General features: G+C 41.5%; 2 protein-coding genes across 2 annotated transcripts; both read right to left on the bottom strand.

Moving 5' to 3' along the window:
* Positions 1-2,970: 2,970 nt before the first annotated feature.
* LOC136422522 (p53-induced death domain-containing protein 1-like) lies at positions 2,971-7,161 on the bottom strand. The gene is made up of 7 exons (XM_066410292.1): positions 7,091-7,161; positions 6,328-6,632; positions 5,503-6,067; positions 4,934-4,961; positions 4,385-4,648; positions 4,033-4,080; positions 2,971-3,812 (listed from the first exon to the last, which is right to left on the bottom strand). Exons 2-6 carry the CDS (start codon positions 6,429-6,431, stop codon positions 4,049-4,051), a joined length of 993 nt encoding a protein of 330 aa, XP_066266389.1. The 5' UTR covers positions 6,432-6,632; positions 7,091-7,161; the 3' UTR covers positions 2,971-3,812; positions 4,033-4,048.
* A 978-nt stretch (positions 7,162-8,139) lies between these two features.
* Positions 8,140-12,808, bottom strand: LOC136422521 (ankyrin repeat, PH and SEC7 domain containing protein secG-like). Its single transcript, XM_066410291.1, has 8 exons — positions 12,785-12,808; positions 10,124-10,222; positions 9,894-9,992; positions 9,667-9,765; positions 9,435-9,533; positions 8,932-9,030; positions 8,702-8,800; positions 8,140-8,268 (listed from the first exon to the last, which is right to left on the bottom strand). The coding sequence occupies exons 1-8, from the start codon at positions 12,806-12,808 to the stop codon at positions 8,140-8,142; spliced, it is 747 nt and encodes a 248-aa protein (XP_066266388.1).
* Between the last annotated feature and the right edge of the window lie 12,015 nt (positions 12,809-24,823).

Below are 24,823 nucleotides of genomic sequence, written 5' to 3'. Positions count from 1 at the left end.
TAAACATGCTCTAATGGCACGGGGGGAAGATACCTAATTCCAGCCCCCTTTGATTTGTGCTGAAACAGGTTTGTGACAGAAAAAGTGGTTCCTCCTTACTTACCACGCTGGACCAACAGTTGACATCAACTTCTTGTTGGATCAGTCGCGCCACTGTCTTTATATCTCCACCAGCAGCTGCAACTGCAAGTTCCTAAAGAAAGCGGCATCATCATCATGATATATTCATCAGCACTACAAACAGTTCACAAGTGGCAACAAGGGCAATATCATAACTCGTCCTGTTACGGGTATCTAGTTTATCTTCTGATGATTAATTCTACGCATCTAAGGATATTGCGTCATGTATTATCTTTAATAGTCAATATCAAACACTGCGATGTTGCTTGATGTTAAGTTTGTATGTAGAGCCTGCCGCCAGTAATTTTTACATGGAAGAGGTACAGGTAAGAACGAAATCTCACATAGTTAGAACAATGCAATGGACTTCATGACCTGACTCTGTAACTAACTCGGGCTATTATCAACCCAGGTATTCAGACGTACACGTCAATATTTGTTCTTTGAACATGCCGACAGCGAATCCTGTAGCCAGTTATCAGGTGGAATACGGTCACCAGGTAAACATGTGACTAAGCTGTTGCATCAGACGTTCAAAGTCCACAGACGTCGGACCACGTACACAGTACACCCAAGGTATTTCTATAATACGAATTCTGTACAGATTTATTCGAATTCAGGTAAAAAAAATGGAATAGCATAATTACTTTATTTCTATCGACGTAACGTTACCTGCTATGCTACCATTCAAGTCGAGTTTCCTCACCTTCAGTGGCCACAACTGACCACGGGCTAAAACTACCAACAGTGCATTTTATTTACTACAGAAAGTAAATAAAAGAGATCACCACTAAAAGCCTACTCTTGGACATCTTGTCTGGCTTGTTCGTCTTTTCAGTGATAAGTTGTGTGTCTTCCTTGTCGCCACAGGTACGGGTAATCAGGAAAGACGTATCTCAGTCGGGAAGTAACGGTGGGGTAAAGTTTCCGCCTACGTGTCCGCCATGTTGGTTGTTTTGGTTGAGTGGTTGTTGTTTACTAACCTTCACCTGACCTACCTTGGACGGTCCCATTCTCTTCTAGAGGGGTAAAAAATACGTAACGTTACATGAATCTTTTCATACTTCTTTTCTGATATATCGCCTGCACTACGCAAAGGACCTCTTTCACATAGTGGAGGTTATGTATATATCGCTACCTACATCATCCCTTTGGTCAGTTTTGCAACCGCAGTCAATACAATTGCATTGAAAGCAATTTGCATGGAGACTCATGTAGATGGGATATTTCTGTGTCTTTCAATGTATTCTGTAATGCCCTCCGTTCATCATTCTATTGAAATTTGTGGAGACTTTTATAAAGATCACTTAAATAAATATTATTCCTTTGGGTTTAAAAAAAGATATTTCTCTCAAACTATTTCAGGACCATTTAACCATTAAAATTATACAAGGAACAATATCATTTTTCCTTACAATTTTCGAACATGTTCAATCATCACTCATGACACATATATCGTTATCTCAAGAAATGAACCATGTATTTAACGCAGTCCTGCTGGCCAGGCCAATGGGTTGGATAGATGTAGCATGGTTCGGTCAAGCTGAACTACAGCAAACGACGCAAACGAGCGCCCCTAGCAGATGAGACTGGAACTTTAGCCGATGACGATCCTGGCATAGGAAACTAAACATGTTGTTTTCTTTAATGGTCACAATTTTCGTTGTTTAAGATACAACATTTTTTCATACATTGGAGGCTATATGCAATATTTTTGTGTTATGTTATATTGTATGGGAAAGTCAAATGTGTCATTTTGGGATATTTTCCGAAATAAAAACAGTAAAACAGTCCAGCTTGGTAAAACAATAACATCACATTGACAACAATGACTATGAAAATTGGAAAATTAACTTTCTGTTTCTATCGTCCGTAAAATTATTCACACAACATTTTGCAGAAACTGTGGAAACTCGTGAATATCCTTTGTCTCTGAAACCTGTTCACACACCCCAGGCAATGGGTATGAGGACTACCCCTCACTTGAAACTCAGCCCTATGGAAAGTATCACCCCAAACAAACGGCTTAGTGAGATGGAATGACATGTTGAGGAACCTCCATACTCGAACATGCGGACTGGAGAGAAAGGACAACTCTTCTAGCCTCCCACGTCAATCGCTAATTGGCACCGAACCATAGCGTTCTGCGTTCACACTGCATAATGGGAATAACCACCTTCAGGCGTAACACATTGTGTTTCCGTCTGTGTAGCTTTCGCTCTCTCTCCCTCACCCTCTCTCAGAACGTCTTAACACACCAATCAACAAACACAGGTCCATCCGTAACGTTTCTCAGAATTTATTTTGTTACAAACCGAGAAACAAAAAACACAGCCATAGTCAAAAGTAGTGGTGCGGATCGAAACCCGAGATTAGGTTTAGGTTCGGACTCGAGTCCAGAGGTTTAGGTTCAGGTCCGGACTTGAAAGTCCGGACCTGAACAACAATTGTGGAAATGTTTTCCGTGTTACATGTAACATTGCAAATTGGCAGATATTTTACATGTAATTTGAAAACTATATATACGGAATTATATACAGTCAGTAATTAACACAAAGGTTCAGTTATAAACACAAAAACAGCAATGTTTTCATATTTTTCTAGTGCAAATTTCACGATCTAAGGAAGGTTTAAGATGGTTTGAAACAAAAAGGAGTGTACAAGTGAGAGATTTTTTTTCAAGTCCGGACTTGTTTCCAGACGTTTAGGTTTTTTTGGACTTGAACCTAAACGTTTTACAAGTCCGGAACCGGTCCGGCTGGACCGATCCGCACCACTAGTCAAAAGGCCTATAAAAGCTTGGGATTATAAAAATGATGCAAATCATATGAGGTACATGTACAAAGAAAGTCGCTGCAGTCACAAACGTAGCCGCTAGAACCTCTGAAATAAGCATATCATAAACTTAACCTGCTTAACAAAGAAATGGAATTAGTCGGAGGTCATGATTGTTATTACTATTTACAACGTTTTCTATTGTACATTCGACATTGGTCCATCTCTTTTACAGTAATGACAGTGAGGACTACCCCTCATCTGAAATTCAGCCCTGTAAAAAATTACTCACCCAAGCGGTTTATTCAGATTAGATAGCATGTGGATAAAACTCAATGGAAGAGCATGCGTACTGCAGGCAAAGGATAGTCGTTCTCCAAAAAAGCCAAGAAATGTTACAAACAGAGAAACCAAAACACAGCTATAGTCAAACAGCTAATAAAATCTTAGCATTATACAACGGATGAATGTGAGGGCGGCCCTCTTCATGAAACTCATGAGCGAAACAAGACTAATCACTAAAACACGGTTTGAGATTGAGTGACATGCTAGTAAAACATGCATGCTGCAGATACAGGAGAACTCGTCAAAACTTGTCAACTCGCCTCCCCATTATAAGTAGCAACGGATGTTATTGAGTAAACTACTGTATATTACTTCTGATCATTACAGATAAGATTATACAAACATCGTATTGCGTGTAACAATGCATGTTTACACGGCAACTGATGATTGTTTGCGAGCCATACTGGGCCAAAGATGGAAGAGAACCAGAGAACTACTTTGAACGTTAGGTTTACTCATTAAGTTGATAGCTGGGTGGATCCATGACGGGCAAGGATCGTCTTGGCAGGTCTTGTTGATGAAGACTTCTGTTACATCGGCTGTACCAGCGCGTATAGCCAACGTCTCTGTTACTGCAGAAAATAACAATAAATCTATTTAGAGATGGAAAAACTGTCTTATAATTGTGTTCACTGCCTTGTGCTATCTAGCCAAGTATACCAAAATGATACGCACAAGAGCAGGGGAAATAAATTAATGGACCTTCATGAATTCAATCAACATTAGTTTGATGGATGGCAATATTTAGTGGTAATTTATCTATGTAAAACAGATATTGTACCTGCCACTTACCTTTCCAGTGGGCATTTCAGTCCCTTCCCTCGTATTGGTCTGCTACCACTGACAGAGGCGAGAAAATAAGAGCAGATGTTGATTATACCGGCTACATAGATACAGAAACAGAAGAATACGAGTTTCTCAAGGCCAATTAGGTACTTGTCTTTATTACAAACGATATAGCAACAAACTGATAACATGATGATGATGATGATTTGATGATTTGATGATTTGATGATGATGATGATTTTATTCGGTAAGGAATCTCGCGGGCAACACAACCCAACATACAGAGAAAACAAATGAATTGAAATATTTCTACTTCTCTATTCATAACATACATAAAATACTCCTTCATGGAACCTACCGATATCTGGAAATTTCTTTTTCAAACCGTCCACGACGCTCTTTAGTTCCGCCTGTGCTAGAGCCTCCATCAGGACCTCGGCGGTAGCGGCGTCTCCCTTCCGCTTCTTCCACTCAAACAGCAGGTCAAAACAGCGGGACTTGTCGTCATGGTTCCTGCCGGTGATGTTTTTTATGGCAGCCCAGTTAAATCCAAGATGGAAGGCCAAATCTCCCCAGTCCGTGCTCACTTCTTCCTTGATGAAGTAGAAGCACTTCTCGACGCCTGGAAGATGAAAAAGGTGAAAAGTACAACATATAGAACTCATATATATGTTTAAGTTTCAGAACTTCCATCGAATCGAAGAAAATCGATTCGAAAAATTATGTGTTGAAGGACAGAAATGTACAATACTATGAAGAGCCTGAAAGTTAGAGAAAGGTGGCAGCAATGCCCACTGTGGTATTATCACAATTGAGCAAAAGAAGTACAAAGAGGGTGTGATATGTTTAAGTTTTCGTGGTACTTATTTTATAACTGATGACTTCATTTGTAAAGTCACTGCCTCACCTTCAATTGAAGCACTTGCCTCTTCAACCTGTAAACAAAACGCAAACATATTATTGCCTTATTCTGATATTTGATGTTTTACTAGAGCAAGGTTTATTACTTAAGGGTCGGCGAAGCAGTACCATATACTAGCGTACCTGAGACATGTTATGGAGGAGCAGGAAAGTGTTACAAACCAATTGCAAATAGCCGTTTTGATTATGATATGGTAGCCTCTAACAGTATAGTAGAAATCGGCCGAATATAGTGAATAGTATGTCAAGGGTAGTTCTCTATACAGTGACGCTCCATAGGCGATCTACGGACAAGCGTAGATCGCCTGTTGAGCTTTACTGTATAGAGGACTAGCCCTGACATACCATTCACTCTATTTGGCCGATTTCTACTATTTTCCCAGCGATCGGGCGGAGCCTGGTAGAGGCTGATAATATGACACTTTCTGCGTAAAAAATTGAGCAATCACATTTGGTGTAAGTTCGGACGATATCGATTCTGCCCTTAGCATTTTCTTTATTCTTTTGTTGTTGTTGTTGCCAACAACTTAATACAAGCACAAAGAGCTGTTTTACCGATTTTGGATAAGGCACATGGATCGGGAGCTGGCAAAGCATTTCTGGCTCCGGAAACTCCTCAACTCTATGAGTTGCCTTCTGCTCCACAGCTGCCCTTACGTTCTGTTCATTTTCTCTTGAGACTTCGACCTTTTGCAAGGCAAAGAACATGGCTCTTCCTCTACCATCTAGACCCAGTTGGCCCTTTGCCTTCAGACCCATAACCTGTATGTGAAGTCGGTTGTCTCTCTGACTGTGGAAGGTGATCTGTTGTTTCGTGCTGCCTCCAAATGCAGCGATTGAAACGTTTCCCAGCAAGCTTACTTCTACCCTTTGTCCTTCGAAGAGCTTTACTGTACCAGAAGGCAATGGAGCCTTATAGCCTTCCTTCATCAGCTTTGCGCGAATCTCTTTCGCATTGCGAGCCGATGAGCATTCAATGACGACTTCGTTTGCGTTGTCCTCCCGCTGCAGTAGTATGAACTGGACGTCACGATTCTGAAGCCATCGGCAGAGCTTTAGTGGGATCGGCCCAAATTCTTTTGGGTCATCGAAGTCGTCTGTGACAACGATTACAATCCATCTGGAAGTTAAATACACAATTGTTTATTTACTTGAGTGGCAGACGCATTTTGACAAATGTTTCGTTTTAACAGAATAACAAAGACACACATACATTTCAAGCTAAGTGATATAACTGAAATTTTCTGTGCTGTACCTGTGCATTCGATCAACGTCACGTCCTTAATATGTGAGTTGTAACATAACTACATTTCGTAAATTGTCATGTTCCCTGTCCCTAGCTATAGTTTATTAATAAAGATAAGGAGTCATTAAAATTACCTGGCACTATAGCTGACGTCAAATTCCACACTCTCCTCAAACTCCTGGATGTTAGCGCTTTTAGTTTCATCTATCCAGTCTTCTGCCCCTTTCTTAGATGACATCACTTTTAATGTTTTGTTGGGTAAGTCATCTTGGGCTTTGTCCTTAGGATGTGGGACTCGCAATCTGGCTGGTTTGAGAAACTTGACTTCGGAGTCCGACTCTGTTTCCACCTTGACTATCGGACTGGTGCTGACAAGACCGCGGGAAGACTGGTCCTTCGCCCTGATCTCATCAACCGCCCTTTTTGGAACTTCTTGCACCTAACGTTGAAGTGAAAGGCTGCGTTAATAATGTCAACTATACTTTCATTGTAGATTCACGTACAAGGTAAAGTTTATATCAATATCACATCAGCATCAAAGTGACGCGGGCATCAAAATTGTCTAAATGTCTTTGTTTTCGCTGATTTCTAAATCTGCACTGTGGTGTTTTCTTTTCAATACATTTCACAAAGGTTATCATAACATGTTTATCAATTGGTGCATATGCTTATCACTGACTCAACTTTGATCATACATGTACATCGATCACCATGGGCTTACGGGCTAATACTGATATAGTCGCAACTAGAAGGATAACATTTGCAACAAATTACAGCATATTTCTTTCATGCTGCATTACCAAGGTAAACCACCAGGAGGCCCAAAATCGACCAAACCAAATATCATCACAATTCATCTAACGGTTCTTAAGATAAACTGAATGAAACAACCCTAACCTGTATGTTGACTTGTGTCGCTGTGCTCACAGACTGTTCTGGGAAGCTGATTTGAACCTCAGGCTGCGTTGATGACGTCAGTTCAAACCCTTCTGTGGGCACAGTGAACATGTCCTGTTTGGGCTGGCGGATGACGGCAGAGATTGATAAGTGGTCCACTGACACCGTGAGCTTGTCTGTGGTCTACAGTGAAAAATGAAAATGGACTTCATTGTCTTTCTTAGATCGCATTTCAGATGCTAGTAGCAATACAATATCTTTTCAATGGTTGAGTTGCGAGTTCGTCTACATATTGGCGAATATGAACATAAAGGACTTTTGAAATTTGTACTCTTACAGAATGTTTTAGTTGTCAACATACTAGTTCAGTGGTCTTGAGTTCTGTCCATTGTGACCTGTCCTCAGTGACCCACACGACAGCTTTCATGGCGCCACCTGACGACGTGCTGCTGTAATGCATCTGTACAGTGACAGGTTGGTGGAAGGTTGTCCCGTGCGGACCCAGCTCTATGATGTCACTCACTAACATCTCTCCATCCTTGAGTGGGAGGGTGACGTCACTGGGGTTGATGACCTGACAGGTAATTTCCGTTTCCATGGTAACGGCATCACGTGGCAAAGTGACGGTACAAGACGCGGTTTGAAGTTCACCTCCTTCTGGACCCACTTTGCACCTGTAAGGGCTTTGAAATAAAATTGAACGTAAAGCATTATGAAGAAAAATGATAAAGAAGAACGGAATTAATGATATCAATCAAAGGGTGAGAATTTCAACAAATATCTGGTGGTCCGAAGTAATAAGTGATGCTGTATTTGACCTATTTCAATTCTCTTGGAATGTAATGTCCATGTAGTTTAAACATCCTGGTCATGGGATAAGCAAGGTAACAGGTAGTTACTGAAGCAGCTAGAAATTTAGAAGTTTTGGAAGTTTCCCAATTCTATCCATGTTGCTTAGAAGTGTACTGTTTAATGTGATGATTGGAAAGAGCCCTGCTGATTAGGCCCTATCACCGTTTACAACACACACCTATAACCGGATTTGTTACCTACCGCTTCATCTTTTCTGCTGCAAAAAGCTCGAGAATCTTCTTCCGCCCATCCAGAACGTAATCTTTATTCCTACCCCACGGTGGAACGTATTCACGTGCTGCTATGTCTTCAGGAGTCTCGCCGTTCTACGTAGAAAACAGCGGACATGAAATCGATGAGAAGTTATTCCAAGACAAAAATTATAGATTTTAGAGATATGGATGAATTATCCAAGTACAAAGTTTTGGACAACATCCAAACAAACAAACAAACAAATAAATTGGACAACCCTTTTGTCTTCTTGAGATCTCGTGACGTATATCTATAGAAAGGTTCGCTTTCTTTCATGAAGAGATATAAATATCACACTTCCATTCTTACTCCTTCAACCTCACTCCTGAATTTGCCTTAAATAAAGCGGAAATGCTGTACTGTAACATTTGTTGAATACTACAGGAAAAAATTACTTTACTTAGCCTGAGAGACGCCTGTCCCCTTTATCCTATTAAACATCATAGATATGAATGATGTTTAACACTCATAACCTGTCAATCACCAGTAGTAAGCATCAACCCTTACCTCATTCCTACTGTCCACCTGTGCTCCAGCCTTCAGGAGGAGTTCAGCAACACCAACATGTCCTCCTACAGCTGCCTGGTGAAGTGGCGAGTCTTCATACTGTAACAGCAGGAACAGAGATGACATTACATGGTAACAGAGTCCTGTCTACATATCATAATAAACACTAAATTTGTGTGACGTTCAACACTTAAACATGTCAATCACCTGTAGTAAGCATCAACCCTTACCTGATCCCTACTGTCCACCTGTGCTCCAGCCTTCAGGAGGAATTCAGCAACACCCTCATGTCCTCCTGAAGCTGCCTTGTGAAGTGGCGTGGCTTCCCACTAACAGCAGGAACAGAGATGACATTGCGTCAATGGAAAAAGATGCCTTTCAGTACATGGTGCGAAAAGTTTATCTAAGTTTCATGCATGATTAACACATTTTCAAAGTATCACATCATATTGCATTATATATTGTATGCATTATGAAGTGGTGGGGATTTCAACTGTAACAGCATTATTGAGCCATTAACCTAATGTACATTACCTGGTAAGAGGACCATCACCATGTTTACAGTCACAACGTTGTGAAAAATCACTACCTAAATTGCATACCTGTAATATGATTTCAAAAAATATGATCAGAAGTACAGTAAGCTTGTTTAAACCACAGTGATATACGCTAAATATTTTCGATGTTGAACACTCAAACATGATAACCACCTGTAGAAAGCATCAACCCTTACCACAGTCCTACTGTCCACCTGTGCTCCAGCCTTCAGGAGGAGTTCAGCAACACCAACATGTCCTCCTAAAGCTGCCCGGTGAAGTGGTGTGCCTCCATACTGCAACAGCAGGAACAGAGATGACATTGCTTTATAAGTGAAGCCTACCTCGATTAACCTAGAAAAACAGTAGATATGCAGAATGTTCAACACTCAAACATGTACATCACCTGTAGTAAGCATCAACCCTTACCTCACCCCTACTGTCCACCTGTGCTCCAGCCTTCAGGAGGAGTTCAGCAACACCAACATGTCCTCCTGAAGCTGCATGGTGAAGTGGTGAGTATCCATGCTGTAACAGCAGGAGCAGAGATGATGTTCCATGGTAAGGGATGCCTATCCTCATTATCATAATAAACAGTGAATATGTATAGCAAACCCTCAACATGTCAATCATCTGTAGTAAGCATCAACCCTAACCTTATTCCTACTGTCCACCTGTGCTCCAGCCTCCAGGAGGAGTTCAGCAACACCAACATGTCCTCCTGAAGCTGCCTTATAAAGTGGTGAGTATCCAGACTGTAGCAGCAGGAACAGAGATAACATAACATGGAAACAGAATCCTGTCTACATATCATAATAAACACTAAATATGCGTGATGTTCAACACTCAAACATGTCAATCACCTGTAGAAAGCATCAACCCTTACCCCATCCCTACTGTCCACCTGCGCTCCAGCCTTCAGGAGGAGTTCAGCAACACCAACATGTCCTCCTGAAGCTGCATAGTGAAGTGGCGTGGCTTCATCCTGAAACAGCAGAAACAACGATGGTATCAAATCATAATAGGAACCTACAGCTGATATTCGAAGTGATACGTAACGATCATATATATATATAATCATATAAAAACTTTTAAAATATTGTAAGTAACGACATATCTTTCAGGTAACAATTGATACGGATCGTCCCATAGTAGTGACATAGCAGCGTTTTTTTGGTCATTTTTCCAACGACCTGCTATTTGATATAGGCACCATGGGGATTTGAATTTCCCGTCAAATCTTTGATGGATGTTGACAAAAATGCTTACGCAGACAATTTCGTCCCTCATCGATTGAAGATTACTGGGTACCGATGTGAATTTTCTTCCCTTTTTCCACAAATGTATGATCATGTTCGGTATCACCCAACTTAGAAGCCACTTCAACAGAGCCGAGGTGCTGTTAGCACTGGTAGGGGTTTGAACAAACTGCGGAAAGTTGGTCAACAATTTGCACCATAGAACTGGCCATGTGAAACCGTGTATCATTGCACTACAGGGAACATGATCATGATTTTCATGTCAATTAAACGTAGTACCACCCAACATTTGTCATTGTAGGTGCTACGTACGGTACCGCGCGTAGTCTACACGCGTATCTTGGCTAAAAGTACCCTGCTCAGCAGTTTGCTAATTTGTTTATCAAAATTCTCCACGCTGGATGGGGTGAGAGAACACATGGTATCGCATTTTCTAGCTCCCTGGACACATATACATCATTAGAAAAATAATTGAACGTTTTGCTCTATACATCATGAAGAAATATAATCATACATAATTGAGCACAATCTAACATATTTTTAATCAGCAAGCTACCGTTCTGCAGAATTTGATAAGGCCAGTGCTACGGTGTATATTTATGACCAACATTCTACCAAATCCCGCCGTGCTGTAAGCACGTGCGTAGTGATGAGTTTAGGAGCAATGGGGATTAGTACATTAGATCGTGTTTGTGATCGAAATGGACAGCGCTGTTTTCAGTAATGCATGAGAAACGGAATATTTAGAGACTTAGAAAGAAAAAGGAGCCACCTATATCAGGGACCATAACCATGTTTTAATGGCACGGGGGAAGATACCTAATTCCAGCCCACTTTGACCTTTGCTGAAACACGGGTCTGCGACAGAAAAAGTGGTTCTTTCCTACTTACCAGCCTACAGTTGACATCAACTTTCTGTTGGATTAATCGCTCCACTGTCTCTACATCTCCTTTCCGAGCTGCACGCAAAAGGTCCTAAAGAAAGCGGCATTTATCAACATGATATATACATCAGCTATGCAAACAAAACACAGGTAGCAACAAAGGCAATATCATAACTTGTCCTGTTAAAGTATCTAGTTTATCTGATGATAAGTAGTTCTACCTTCCTAAGGATATTGAGTCATGTTTTATCTTTAGTAGTCATTATTTTAACGTAATGATGACAAACACTTTCAATGTTGCTTAGTGTATACAACTTAAGTTTGTATTTGGGGCCTGTTGTTGCCAGTAATTTTACATAGAAGAGGAACCACGAAGTTTCACATAACGGTTAGGCCACAGCAAGTAAATTGTATGGATGACATCCTCCACAGACTCCAAAATTAATGAGATAGGGCGAAAAAAAAACAAGGCGGGCCCAAAAAAACAAGATTCCTATATTTTCAAATTTTGAGATCATAATTCTTGTTAAACAAGAATTGAGGTGACGAAATATGATATCATGACCAACAGGTCTTTTAATCCTGTATTCAACCAATGTATTAGTTTTGTATTCATTCATATACAATATAAATCCTCCTTGATTCAATAGTAAACATGTCCTTGTAGATATGTATACATCTCAATTAACTAGACCCCCCCCACATTATTCATATAATGTCCCTGCTAGAACAAATGCAGAAAATAGCTTGTTATTATACCATCATGGACAGGAACTACGCTGGGTATTCATATACAATGAAACACCTTAGACTGTCAACTTTTACCACATATTTGCCAATTTTTGGCATGTTGACCACCGTCGTCGGGCAATGAAATTTCTTGTTTTTTATTTCGAAATCAGGCGAAAATTAATGAGCGCGCTGATGTCATCCATAAAAATTACTTGCTGTGGCCTTAGTTAAAACAATGCAATGGACTTTATGTCCTGACTCTGCAACTAGTCGGGCTATTTTAATATTAACCCAGGTATTCAGACGTATTCGTCAATATTTGTTCTTTAAACATTCCGATAGCGAGATATGTTGCTGATTATCAGGTGGGATACGGTTATCAGGTAGACATGTGACGTTGGCATCAGACGTTCAAAGTCCACAGGCGCTGGGGCACGTACACGGTGCACGCAGGGTATTTTTGATACAAATCTATTTTGTACAGATTTTTGTTCAAATCAGGTTAAACATGAAATAAATATCATAATCATTTCAATTCCTTCAGCGTAACGTTCCCTGGTGTGCTGCTATTCAAGCAGAGTTTCTTCGCCTTAAGTGGCCACAACGAACCACGGGCTTAGAAACTACAAACATTGCATTCAATAACTATACAATGTAACTAAAAGAGCTCACCCGTTCAAGATCCCTCTTGGACATCTTGTGTAGCTTGTACGTCTTCTCAACGATGAGTTATGTGCCTTCCTTGTCGTCGGTAGTACATGTAATAAGGATTATGTTTGGTCGGGAAGTATAACGGTGGGGTAAAGTTTCCGCCTACCTGTCCGCCATTTTGGTTGTTTTGGTTGAGTGGTTGTTGTTTACTCTACTAACCTTCACCTGACCTACCTTGGACTGTTCCATTCTCTTCTAGAGGGGTAAAAAGTACGTAACGTTACATGAATCTTTTCATACTCCTTTTCTGATATATCGCGTGCACTACGCAAAGGACCTCTTTCACATAGTGGAGGTTATGTATATATCGCTACCTACATCATCACTTTGGTCAGCTTTGCAACCGAAGTCAATACAATTGCATTGGAAGCAATATGCATGAAGACTCATGTAGATGGGATATTTCTGTGTCTTTCAATGTTTTCCGTAATGCCGTCCATTCATCATTCTATTGAAATTGTGGAGACTTTTCATAAAGATCTCTTATATGAATATAATTTCTTTGGGTTTTGACATAATAATATTTCTCTCAAATTATTTCAGGACCATATCACTTTTCCTTACAGTTTTCGAACATGTTCAATCATCACTCATGACACATTATATCGTTATCTCAAGAAATAGACCATGTATCTAACGCAGTCCTGCTGGCCAGGCCAATGGGTTGGATAGATGTAGCATGGTTCGGTCAAGCTGAACTACAGCAAACAACTCCCTTCCTACGAGGAATCACTGATTGGATCCGAACGATAGCCTTCTGGGTTTGCATTGTTGAGACAGGGTGAATGTTTGTGGGTTTTTGTAAGGGGCACATGTTATATACTGTTTTGTGAAAATTGTTTTGTGAAAACAACTTTGTTACGTTATGTTTGTCGGTCTTTGAAGAGCGTTGAGCGTGAGAAAGGTGAAGTACGAAAGTCTAGTAGTTTGTGTGTCTTATGATATCGATCGATCATAGCAGTGTATTAATCACGAATTCTTGAGGTCCAATCATCAGTAGAATATATCATCTATGCAGCAAGTTTATTGTATCGGACGTGATGTAGATCACACCGCCGTGTATATTTTTTTCTCACTTTAAGTTTTATTCCTTTCTTTTGTTTACGCATGTGATTTAGGCATTATGTTTGTTAGGGTGTTTTTAGATGAAAGAAATGTGAAGAAAATCCATTGGATTTGTTTACTTGTTGGGTGAATACATTTCAGGCGGAGTTTTCAGGCTTGTAAAAGTACAAGAGTGGAATTTTGAAGGTAGGGGTTCTCTTTGGATGGAGGTCATCACCAAGGACATGTGTAGCAGTGTGTGAGTGCGATTTTGTAGTGCGTAATTGCATTTGACATTTGTGAAATGTGCGTGAGTGTGACTGTGTGTTTGTTTGTCTGTTACATTCTGTACCTTATGGACTCCAAGAGCTCAAATCTCCATCAGGCAAACACGGGCACAGCTGAAAATACAATCCCCCGATTGAAATTTATTTACAATGGCTAGCTGCCCAAGTCATATAAATCTATGGTCTACTGTGAAATTGTAGTTCAAATTGAAATTGTAGTTCAATTTGATCAAATTTAAAATTTAGAACTATAACATCAACATAGAATTCATTTTAGTAACATCATTATTTCATGATAGCTTAGCTATCAAGAAACGTCTAGAACACATTGCAAATTCTTTCTTTCAAGCCTCTGCGGTGATTGAGTCCATTATGGATGCATATATTGAACCCAAAACAGTGTTCTTTATCCATCATCCAGGTTTTCCGTTGGCCTTATGGAATTGAGAAACTGTCATCAATCTAAATACTAAACAAACCACCACGAGTTTGAATATTGCTAACAAAAACCAACATGTTCTGATACGTTTATGAAGGTTAGACATCCAGGTAAACTATATCTAAATACAATTCAACCTCTACGATACATGAGATTCGGAGATTACTTTACCCATCACTCTTCTTCAGCGTCAATGGAATGAACAGGTAGAACTAATCAATAATAAGTACATCTCACTGGAAAAAACGTTAACGGTTGACTATGTCACAGTCACTAACTCATATAACTGTCTCGGAAAAAGAAGTCAAACCCAAATAAGATAGAATTTAGTGTTAGTATTTGGACTAGAAAAGTCACATGCAATATTGTTACAAATTGTCTGTCCGTCCTTCCATGTTACATGTACTTGCAATTAGCCTACGGGCAAGAACTTGCAATAAACTTATCGTTATAAGAATCGTGTGCAAATATCACTGAAATATAAATCATGTAAGGATGGAAAGACAATACAATAAGAACTGCTTCTGGCCTAGCGGGGTCCCTTGTACTGGAGAGTTCTACGCAAAGTCCACCCTTCGCCGTTTAGGGTGGTGTTGTAGATCTGCCAATGATGTTTATTTATTTATCTATTTATTGCTTTTGTTGTTTTTAACACACAGCCAGGGCTGCCCAACTTGCCTGAGACTATTACAATGTGTTGTCCTTATGTCTGTGAATGCGTCGCCAGCAGTGGAATGCCACTGATTCAACAAGTTAACTTGACCGTGAAACCTTCTCATTCATCATTCACAAATATCTAACAATATTAAGTTCGATCGAGTTTGTCCGTCTGTCTCTATTTGCGGTGTCCATTGTTGTCTCACTCCTGATCAGCTTTGCCCAGCTCCATCCGTGATGCCGCAGGCCTGCAGGAAGGTGCGGTGGGATTCCTCCCAGTACCTGGACTCCACAAGCTCCCGCTTGAACCGAGCAGCTTTCTCGAACTCAGAGTCGCTGTGCTTGAGGACGTCCACGATTCTGTCTGCCCACCTTTCTGCATCGCCAACAGGGTCGTAGTCGTTTGTGCTGGTCTCCACGATGACGTCACTGTGCTCTGCTCTGAGTTTCCCATCATCAATCAGGTCGAGGATCATGTCTGCCAGGCCGGTCTTGTCGGAGATGAGGACGGGGATTCCCGCCGCGATGGCCTCCAGGCCGACCAGTCCGAACGGCTCGGAGCGGGACGGCATCAGGACCAGGTGGGCTGTCATCATGTCGTCCCGGATGTCCTCCTGCGTCCCGTACGGCAGGAGGGTGGGGTTCAGATCGGGGCTGTTCAGGTTGTCCTCCAGGATCTTCTTGCTTGTCTCCCAATCATCCTCGCTGATGCCGCGCACGCGCAACCGGGCGTTCTTTATCTCCTTCACCACTTCCCTCATGGATATTGCTGCGAGGTCATGACCTTTCAGCTTCTCCACCTTACTCACCCTGCTGGCGGTCAGGACGACCTTCTGCCGACCCCCAGGTTTCATTGTGGCGGACAGGAACAATTCGGACGGCTTCGGGAGGAAGATGTAGTGATTCTGCGGTTTCTTCTCACCCCTGTACATGGTGTCGAAGTGGTCGTGAATCCGCTTGCCCACTGAGAAAGCTGCCTTTGCATTATCAGCTTTGTCAAGCATGTCCTTCTCTTTCTCCCAAGCCTTCATGGCCTTCCGACCTCCCTTGTAGTGCTCTGTATCCTCGGGTATGACGTGGTTAAACGTCATGAGGTCTGCCTGGGGGTAGCGTTGTTCCCAAATGTTTCGTGCCGCCGTATCTGTGATGTTGGCGTGGCCGATGATGCAGGTGACGTCCTGAGGTAGGTGTGTGTAGTGGACGCTGTGGTATTTGGTAAGCCAGTCTAGTGTTGGCACCGACTCCTCGTCTAGTTGAACAGGCTTTATCAGCTTGACGCCGTCTCTGTCTGCTGCCTCCTGGTCTTGTTTGGGCACACGCAGTGCTGTGGCGTACACGACTGCCCCGGCCTCGGTCAGCGTCTGGCCCACCTGGCAGTTGATGGTAGAAATTCCCCCCTTGGAAGTTCCATACTCGTCACTGATCAACAGGACTGTCCGTACTCCAAGGCCTGTAGTAATGGTAAGAAAACAAAAAGCACAGCCATAAAATTGTGATACATGATGTAAGATAATTTTTAGCCGGCCGACTGTTTTCTGTTTTGATAGGAATAGATGCTAGGACAGGACGGCTTACGATCGTTGTAGATAGAAATTAAACAGTATTTTGACAGTAGAATTTTGATGGTCAGTAGTTTTCGGTGTTGCAATGGGGTAGGAGGTGTGCTTGTTTACGTGTCATGACACATGCACTGTCCATATTATCAGTTCCATCAGCCATGTTTGGGAGTGGATGGGGTTCCTTTGAGAAAGACCTGGTATTGCCCAAACTGTAGCTGGCTACCAGAGTTAGGGCAAGCAGGTAAGAAGCCAAAAAGGAAGCAACTTGAACCATCAGCAGTTAGCCAGGCTGCCTTGCTTTGCACCACTATATGTCTGTGCAATGCCAAGCCATCTCAGGCAGAGAAGCTCCTTGAATGCCACAATGTTGAATGTAATCAGGATCAGCATTTCCACCGTAGTTGTTTGGACATGAAGAGAATGCCCGGCCATTCACAAACAACATGATAGTACAAAATACGTAAGAAATGAAGACGCTGCATAGAGTATGCAAATTGTGTCCTCATTAACATAACTCACATTCCGTTATTTGCACCTTTTCTAAAGCTACCTACACCTCCAATATTTTTATTTTATTCGTATATGTTTATGGAGTATAAGGCAGAAAGCGATTGCTTATATGAAGCCTTCTACTCAACACATACAACAAAGAGACATAATGACATGCATAAATACAAAATGGATAAAAGAAAATTAACAATAGACAGTACAAGTTGGTATCTATCGCTGAATAAATCTTCCAGTACAGTGGATGTAAGTATGAACTATGTCGAATATATTACAGTTTTGTAAGTATGAGAGTGAAGTGGAACCGCGTAACAGAATAGAACATAGTGAGCTGTCGTTAAGTTGTTGAAGGTCAGTTATGTTGGATAGAGATGATAACATGGTACTTCTTTGGGTGGTATAAAGTTTGCAGTGGAGGAGATAATGTTCAGTTGTTTCACTATAATGGCCACATTTACATGTAGGGCAATCTATACAATGGTGTAGAAATAGGTGGTGGTTTAACTGACTGAAATTTAAACGAAGCCTTGTAAGATGAACTGCATAATGTCTTTGGCCGTGAGAGAAGTGAGGGTGTTTGATCGGTCTATTGAAATGTGAGTCCAGTTCCTTTTTATAAACGTTGATCGTAAGCGATGCTTGGACATTAGAGGGCAGTTCATTCCACAAGTGAATAGTTGAGGGCAAGAAAGATCTTTTACACTTTTCAGTTTTACAAACAATGGAGGTGAAATTCTGGTTGGCACGGAGATTGTATGGGACAATGTCACAAACACGTGGTGGGATGAGGTCTTGAAGGTATTGTGGTACGAAGCCATTCAATATTTTCCAAAAGTGAATCAGCTTATGTTTTTGTCTTCTGATAGCCAATGTGTCCCAACCAACCTCGGCTAACAGAGACTCGTGTTTAGTGCCTCTCATGGCTCCAGTACAAACCCGTGCCGCAGATATTTGAACAGATTCAAGTAAATCTGAGTCTTTGCCGAGGAGGCTGCACCATACAACGTCTGCATATTCGATTAATGGCCGAATCATACTTAAATACAAGGTTTCCAGAGTTCCCCGGGGAACAAAATGTTGTATCCTTTTCAAAAGGTTTATACGTTTCATTGCCTTAGATGTTAATTCGGATACATGGTATGACCAAGACAAATCACGTTTTAAATGTAGTCCCAAGTGCTTATGACAATCAGCTTCCTTCAGTTCAACTCCCTTGAACATTAACGGTGGGTGATGGACCTTGATCTTTTTCATAGAAAATGTCATTAGTACGGTTTTGAGGGGGTTAAAAGTTACCAACCACTGGTCTGACCAGTCACCCACCAATTTAAGATCGTGGTTCAATCTGTTTGCTGAGACAAGACGATCCAAAACTATTTCCATCAGCGACGTGTCGTCAGCAAAAAGATTGGCTTCAGTTAGCAGATTGTCCACCAGATCATTAATAAAAACCAGAAAAAGAAGTGGCCCTAGGAGTGACCCCTGTGGGACACCTGCATCAATAGGTAACCAGCTGGAACATGACCCATTGATGACGACACGCTGCTTGCGATTCGTAAGGTACGACTCAATCCATTCCAGAAGTGATCCGGATACTCCCAGTTGACGCAACTTGAAAATAAGCCCAGCATGCCATACTTTATCAAAAGCTTTGGATATATCCAAGAAGACGGCACGGACTTCTAGACCTTGGTCTACTGCTTTGTGTAGCTTGTGAACAAGGTGCGTCAATGAATTAACAGTTGAATCACCGGGAGTGAAACCAGAATTTCGATCGGTAAGCAGGTTGTTGCCATGTAAATAGGTAGATAATGGAACATAAACTATACGTTCAAACACTTTAGAGACAGCGCATAACAGTGAAATAGGCCTGTAGTTTTCCTTCGCCTGCTTATCGCCTTTCTTATACACAGGGACGACATTAGAAAGTTTCCAAATAGACGGGAAACAGGCGTATTTCAATGAAACATTAAACAAGTGTGACAGTGGTTCTGATACTGAAAGCGCAATACTCTTCAACAGTCTATTACTCAGGCCATCAGGACCAGTAGCCTTATTAATGTTAAGGTCTGATATTACTTTGTACACATCTGCGGGACAACAAGTAATTGAGTTGATAGATAAGTCTGTTCTGAGTACAAAGTTGGGAAAAGAGGCGCCTTCGGTATTAAGGTTTGTTTGAGCTGCAAAGTAGCTATTAAGAATATCGGCTTTAGCCTTGTCTTCCGATATAACAGTGCCATTTTCAAGTAGAGAAGGTAAAACACGATCGGTCTTACCAAGGAAGATTTCCTTGGAGACGGACCACCATTTTTTGGGGTTCAGAGTTGGATTGGCAAGGTCGAGACAAAGGCTATCCCGATGATTTCTCTTTGCTTGTCTAATCAAATCTGTACAATGATTGCGGACTTGTTTATAGGCGCAAAACAAATTTGGAATATTAGTTCTTTTGTGTTTTCTGTACAGTCGCCTCTTTTTCCTAAGCAAGCACCTAATCTCACATGTCATCCAGGGCTTGTCTCTAGGACGAATGGTGACTACTTTACTAGGAATGACCAGCTTTATGACATTAGTGAGAGTTGCCATGAAAGCCTCGGCTGAGGCGTTCACGTCTGGAATGTGTTCCGATATCACGGAATTCCAATCTACATCAAAAATCTTCGAGTTAAGTTCTTCATAGTCAACATTCGTAAAGTCAAAAACAGTTCGTTTATAGGCTTTGGCTCTGGGGATCTTGACAGACATTATACCATAAGTAAGAGAATGGTCGCAGTTAGCCAGGGGAGGGTAAGTACCATGGTCCACGAAAAGACCAGGTGAGTCAGTGATAATGAGATCAAGCACCGATGATGACGTATTGGTACTGCGAGTAGGTTCTGATATCAACTGAGTAAAGTTGTTATCAGACACGAAACTGCTTATTATACCAGCTGCATTATCTGAGCTGCCATTAAAATCAACGAGTAAGACAATTACACTTTGCTCGGAAGGTCCACTGGCCATAACGGTATCTACAGACCGTTGCAGGTGGTCTATGAATGCTGAGCGTTCCTCCACATTCTGGCCAGGTGGTCTGTAGCATGCGCAAATATAAACATCCCAATTTCTTATTCTGACCTCGCACCAGATTGATTCGGAACCGAGTGTTTCCAAATCAGACCTTCTTTTACATGACAAATTAATTGATACATAAAGCGCAACCCCACCCCCATGCCTATTGCGGTCCCGTCGTAACGGGGATTGATATGATGACAATGTAATATCTGAGTCAGGGATGGATTCATCACACCAAGTTTCTGTTAGCGCAATTACGTCGAATCCCACATCTAGGGCAACAGACTCTAGTTCATGGAGTTTCACAAAGTCATTTGCAGGAAGACTCCTTACGTTTGCGTGGCAGACAGATAGAGATTTCATGTTATTAGAGTTTGGGGTAGGTCAGTAATGAATGAGTAATGCTAGCGCTCCTCTGTCTGCCACGCACCTGTGAGGAGGAATTCCTCGGTAATTGATATGGTAATGATGATACCAACTCTGCTGTGTGGAACAATAACAAACAACTTTAACACAGAACATACAAAATGAAACGTGATAACAATACAGTGAAATGAGTAGTGTAGATGATAAGTGTGACATTAAGATTGTAAATGCCAGACGTTATCTGTCCATAAGTGCTAGGTCCATAGGTACGTTACTTGGAGACCCGATAGATATCAAGGTCGACAGATGCAAACAGAAGTCGCCGTTCATCTTTCAGAGTCTTGATGAATATCTTGCCGTCGTAGGACCAGGCTTGGTTGAGTAAGTTCAGATTGACGAGTGATCGGGCGTCCTTCAGGAGTGACATGTTGGCTTTCGTCAGGTTGTCGTTGACAAAAAACCCGCTCTCCCTCAGTACAGCCCTGCCGCTGGTGGTCGCCTTGGCACGCATGATGGTTGCCTTAGACCGGTACGAGCAAAACTTGGCGATAATCGGTCGAGGTTTTCCATCTCCCCGGGGTTTCCCTAGACGGTGAGATCGATCGATGTCGTTGATGGTCAACTGTGGGTCGCACCTGAGCTTGTCATTTGCAACGGACAAGACTGCGTTATCTGTGCTCCGCTCACCAGGTGACTCAGGTATTCCAGAAACGATGACGCAGTTCCTTCGGAAGTACTGCTCGAGGTTATTTACCTTGGCCTGGAGCGTGCTGTGTTCATCCTTGAGGTTGTTGTACTGTGTAGTCAGGTCCTTGAACTCTTCCCGTTGCTGATGTAGCTCCTCGTGGTACTTCGCAAGCTCAGCCTGGATGGACGCGACGACGGCCTCGCGCACAGCTGACACGATCGTAGGTACTATGGCGGCTAGCACCCCTCCTTGCTGGAAAGCGGTGACGATAGTATCCTCGATGGTAGCCTTAATTCGGGTATCAATGATGCCTGGAATCACTTCTTCCTTCTCCCTTGATGTAAGGCCCATGTTAAGGTAACGAGTTAGTGGCAAACGGGAAGCGGAAAACAAAGAAATAGCACTTAGGGGACAGCACTACTCAAACCTGCCTGCAGACGGCAGCCATCTTGAAAAAATGTCCTCCAATATAACATCTATAGTATTTGTCATAAGGAAAGTATGAAGTTTCTGGATAAATTATGCAAGTGATGTCCTCATTAGCATAATGAACATTCCAAGGTATTCACCTTTCCTAGAGTTATCAAATATGACATCTGTAGCATGTACCGTAAGGGAAGTATGAAGTTTCTGCACTATTTATGGAAATGAAGTCCTCATCAGCAGAACACACATTCCAAGGTATTCACCTTTCATTAAACTACCTACACCTCCAATATGACGTCTGTATCATTCTGTATCTGAATAGCCGATGTAAACGCCCTTCGGCGTAACACACCATCTTCTCAGGCACAGGGCGCGGCAGCAGCTGGTTATATTATATTGAACGTCCGTAGCATTTACCATGAAATAAATATGAACTTTCTGCATAAATCATGCAAATGAGGTCCTAATTAGCATAACGCACATTGTGCTATATTCATCGTTCCTAAAGCTACTTACATCTCCATTATGACATCCCAAGCATTTACCGTAAGGGAATAATGAATTGTATGCATAAAGTATTCAAATGAGGTCCTGATTAACATAACACACGTTACGTTGTATTCACCTTTCCTAAAGCTACCTACATGTCCAATTTGACATCTGTAGTATTCACCGTAAAGGACATATAGTTAGTACTAACACCCTCAGTCTGTCTAAACAGCAGTGCTTTTCACAAGTATGCTACACAGTATTACCAGTAAGCTTCGCACATTGACACGTTTTCTGATATATTTCTATGAACCTATAGCTACAGCAACAGTCATGCACTCAGAATATTACCTTTAGGACTCGTGAGAACATCAGCGTTGTCTTCACGTGAAGCTTTGACAGTCTTATGTGTCACTTGGGAACCTGTGCGGCTGCCATACCCTCCACTGCCGCTGGGGGGTGCTGTTGCTGTTGCCGATGGCAATAAACCTGGTCAGTAACGAAATTTCATTAGTGATACAGAGACATTACCCTTCTATTACTGTTTAAACGTTTTACGTATGTGACAGCAATGCTCTTAACAAATGATTAAACATTCTAATCGTATCAAAAATGTTTGACTAATTGTAAGAAAAAATAATTACAGTCAAATGTCAGTATCACAGCCACTGCGATATTCATACGTTATGTAGTGCTCTGGGCATGCACTGTTCCATCTTGTATTCTATAAGCTAAATGCTTGGATGATGCAAAATGGCGACCTGTGACCTCTCGGAATGGTACACACCTATGCTGACTTTAAGTATCAAAGCTAGCAGAGTTCCTGCACTGAAGAAAGCAGTGTTTAAATCACCTTCGTTATTTCCTGGCATTATGGTCATTTCATCACGTGAGTTCTCTCCCCCCAGACTTTCGTACGCCGTTTTTCCATGTGATGATTTCCTCCCACAGCACCAAGGGATCCACATGCAGCAGCGCTGACGGTCGGCTAATAAATTACATCTTCATTTATTTCTTATTAAGGCCACAGCAAGTAAATTTTATGGATGACATCCTCCGCAGACCCCAAAATTAATGAGATAGGGCGAAAAATAAACAAGGTGGGCAAGAAAAAACAAGATTCCTATATTTTCAAATTTTGAGATCATGAATCTTGTTAAACAATAATTGAGGCGCCAAAATATGATATCATGACCAACAGGTCTTTTATTCCTGTATTCAACCAATGAGGTTTCAAATATAATATAAAACCTCCTTGATTCAACAGGAAACATGTCCTTGTAGATGTGTATACATCTCAATAGACCAACTACAACAAATGCAGAAAAGAGCTTGTTGTACGTATACCATCATCTGAAGCAACTACACTGGGTATTCATATGTGATGAAACACCTTGTGTATACAGCTCAATTAACTAGACCCCCCCCCCCCCATTATCTATATAATGTCCTTGCTAGATCTAGAACAAACGAAAACAGCTTTTCATACCATCATGGGTAGGAACTACACTGGGTATTCATATGCAATGAAACACTGTCAACGTTTACGACATATTTGCCCATTTTTGGCATGTTGACCACCGTCGGAGGGCAATGAAATTTCTTGTTTTTTATTTCGAAATCAGGCGAAAATAAATGAGCGCGCTGATGTCATCCATAAAAATTACTTGCTGTGGCCTAACAGTACATGGTACATGCATCTCCCATGGGCTGTCAATAGACCGATCTAACAGTCCCATCCAACTTGGTAAAAACACAGAAATGTGGAACAACCCAAATCTAAAATTACCGAAAATCTATGCAATGTAATCACGCTTGTGCATAATAATTGTAAATGACATCGCAATTTCCTACATTTTGAGAGTCGTCCCCAGTAAATATCGTACAGTCCCTTACAAATTACAACCGTATCTAAAGTACCAAAGTATGGGTGATTTTTGCAACATTGCACATCTCTTGCATACGCTTAATTAACATCAACGCTAATAGTTTGGCCAAAAGTTGTCTGATGAAGACTTCAAATGTATTGATCACCGGAATATCCGAAGTGTGCATACATCGACGAGCGTGCGAATGAAAAAGAGTGTGGCAAAAAAGTTGCAAGTAGTCAAGAAGGCTGGACAAAGTAACAAACACACAGAGTATGGACTGCCGAGTAATAGATTCTTCACTTTTTTCTTTCACATCTTCTTCTTTGACACTAGGATTCGCTCTGGCACACTACGACAATACTGTCTGTTCCCCGAAATCTATTTTTTTTCGATTTAAGGCATATATTTTCTATTTGGCAGCTGCTTTGTACAAACTACAGTATTGTTGAAAACGTTTTTTGTTTGTTTTGAAATGGCCGAAATGTGATGCGCGCGAAAAAGTCATCCATATATTCAAACAAGTCTCTACAATCAATAGTTAAAGTATCAGCCAGGCCATCCACAAGCAGTTCATACGGAACTCATGATCATGTGTACATGTGTAGGCCGGTTA

This window comes from Branchiostoma lanceolatum, chromosome 17 (genome assembly GCF_035083965.1).
Source record: "Branchiostoma lanceolatum isolate klBraLanc5 chromosome 17, klBraLanc5.hap2, whole genome shotgun sequence".
Lineage (NCBI taxonomy): Eukaryota > Metazoa > Chordata > Leptocardii > Amphioxiformes > Branchiostomatidae > Branchiostoma > Branchiostoma lanceolatum.
The sequence above is the reverse complement of the archived record's forward strand: the minus strand, read 5'-3'. Positions and strand labels throughout refer to the sequence as shown.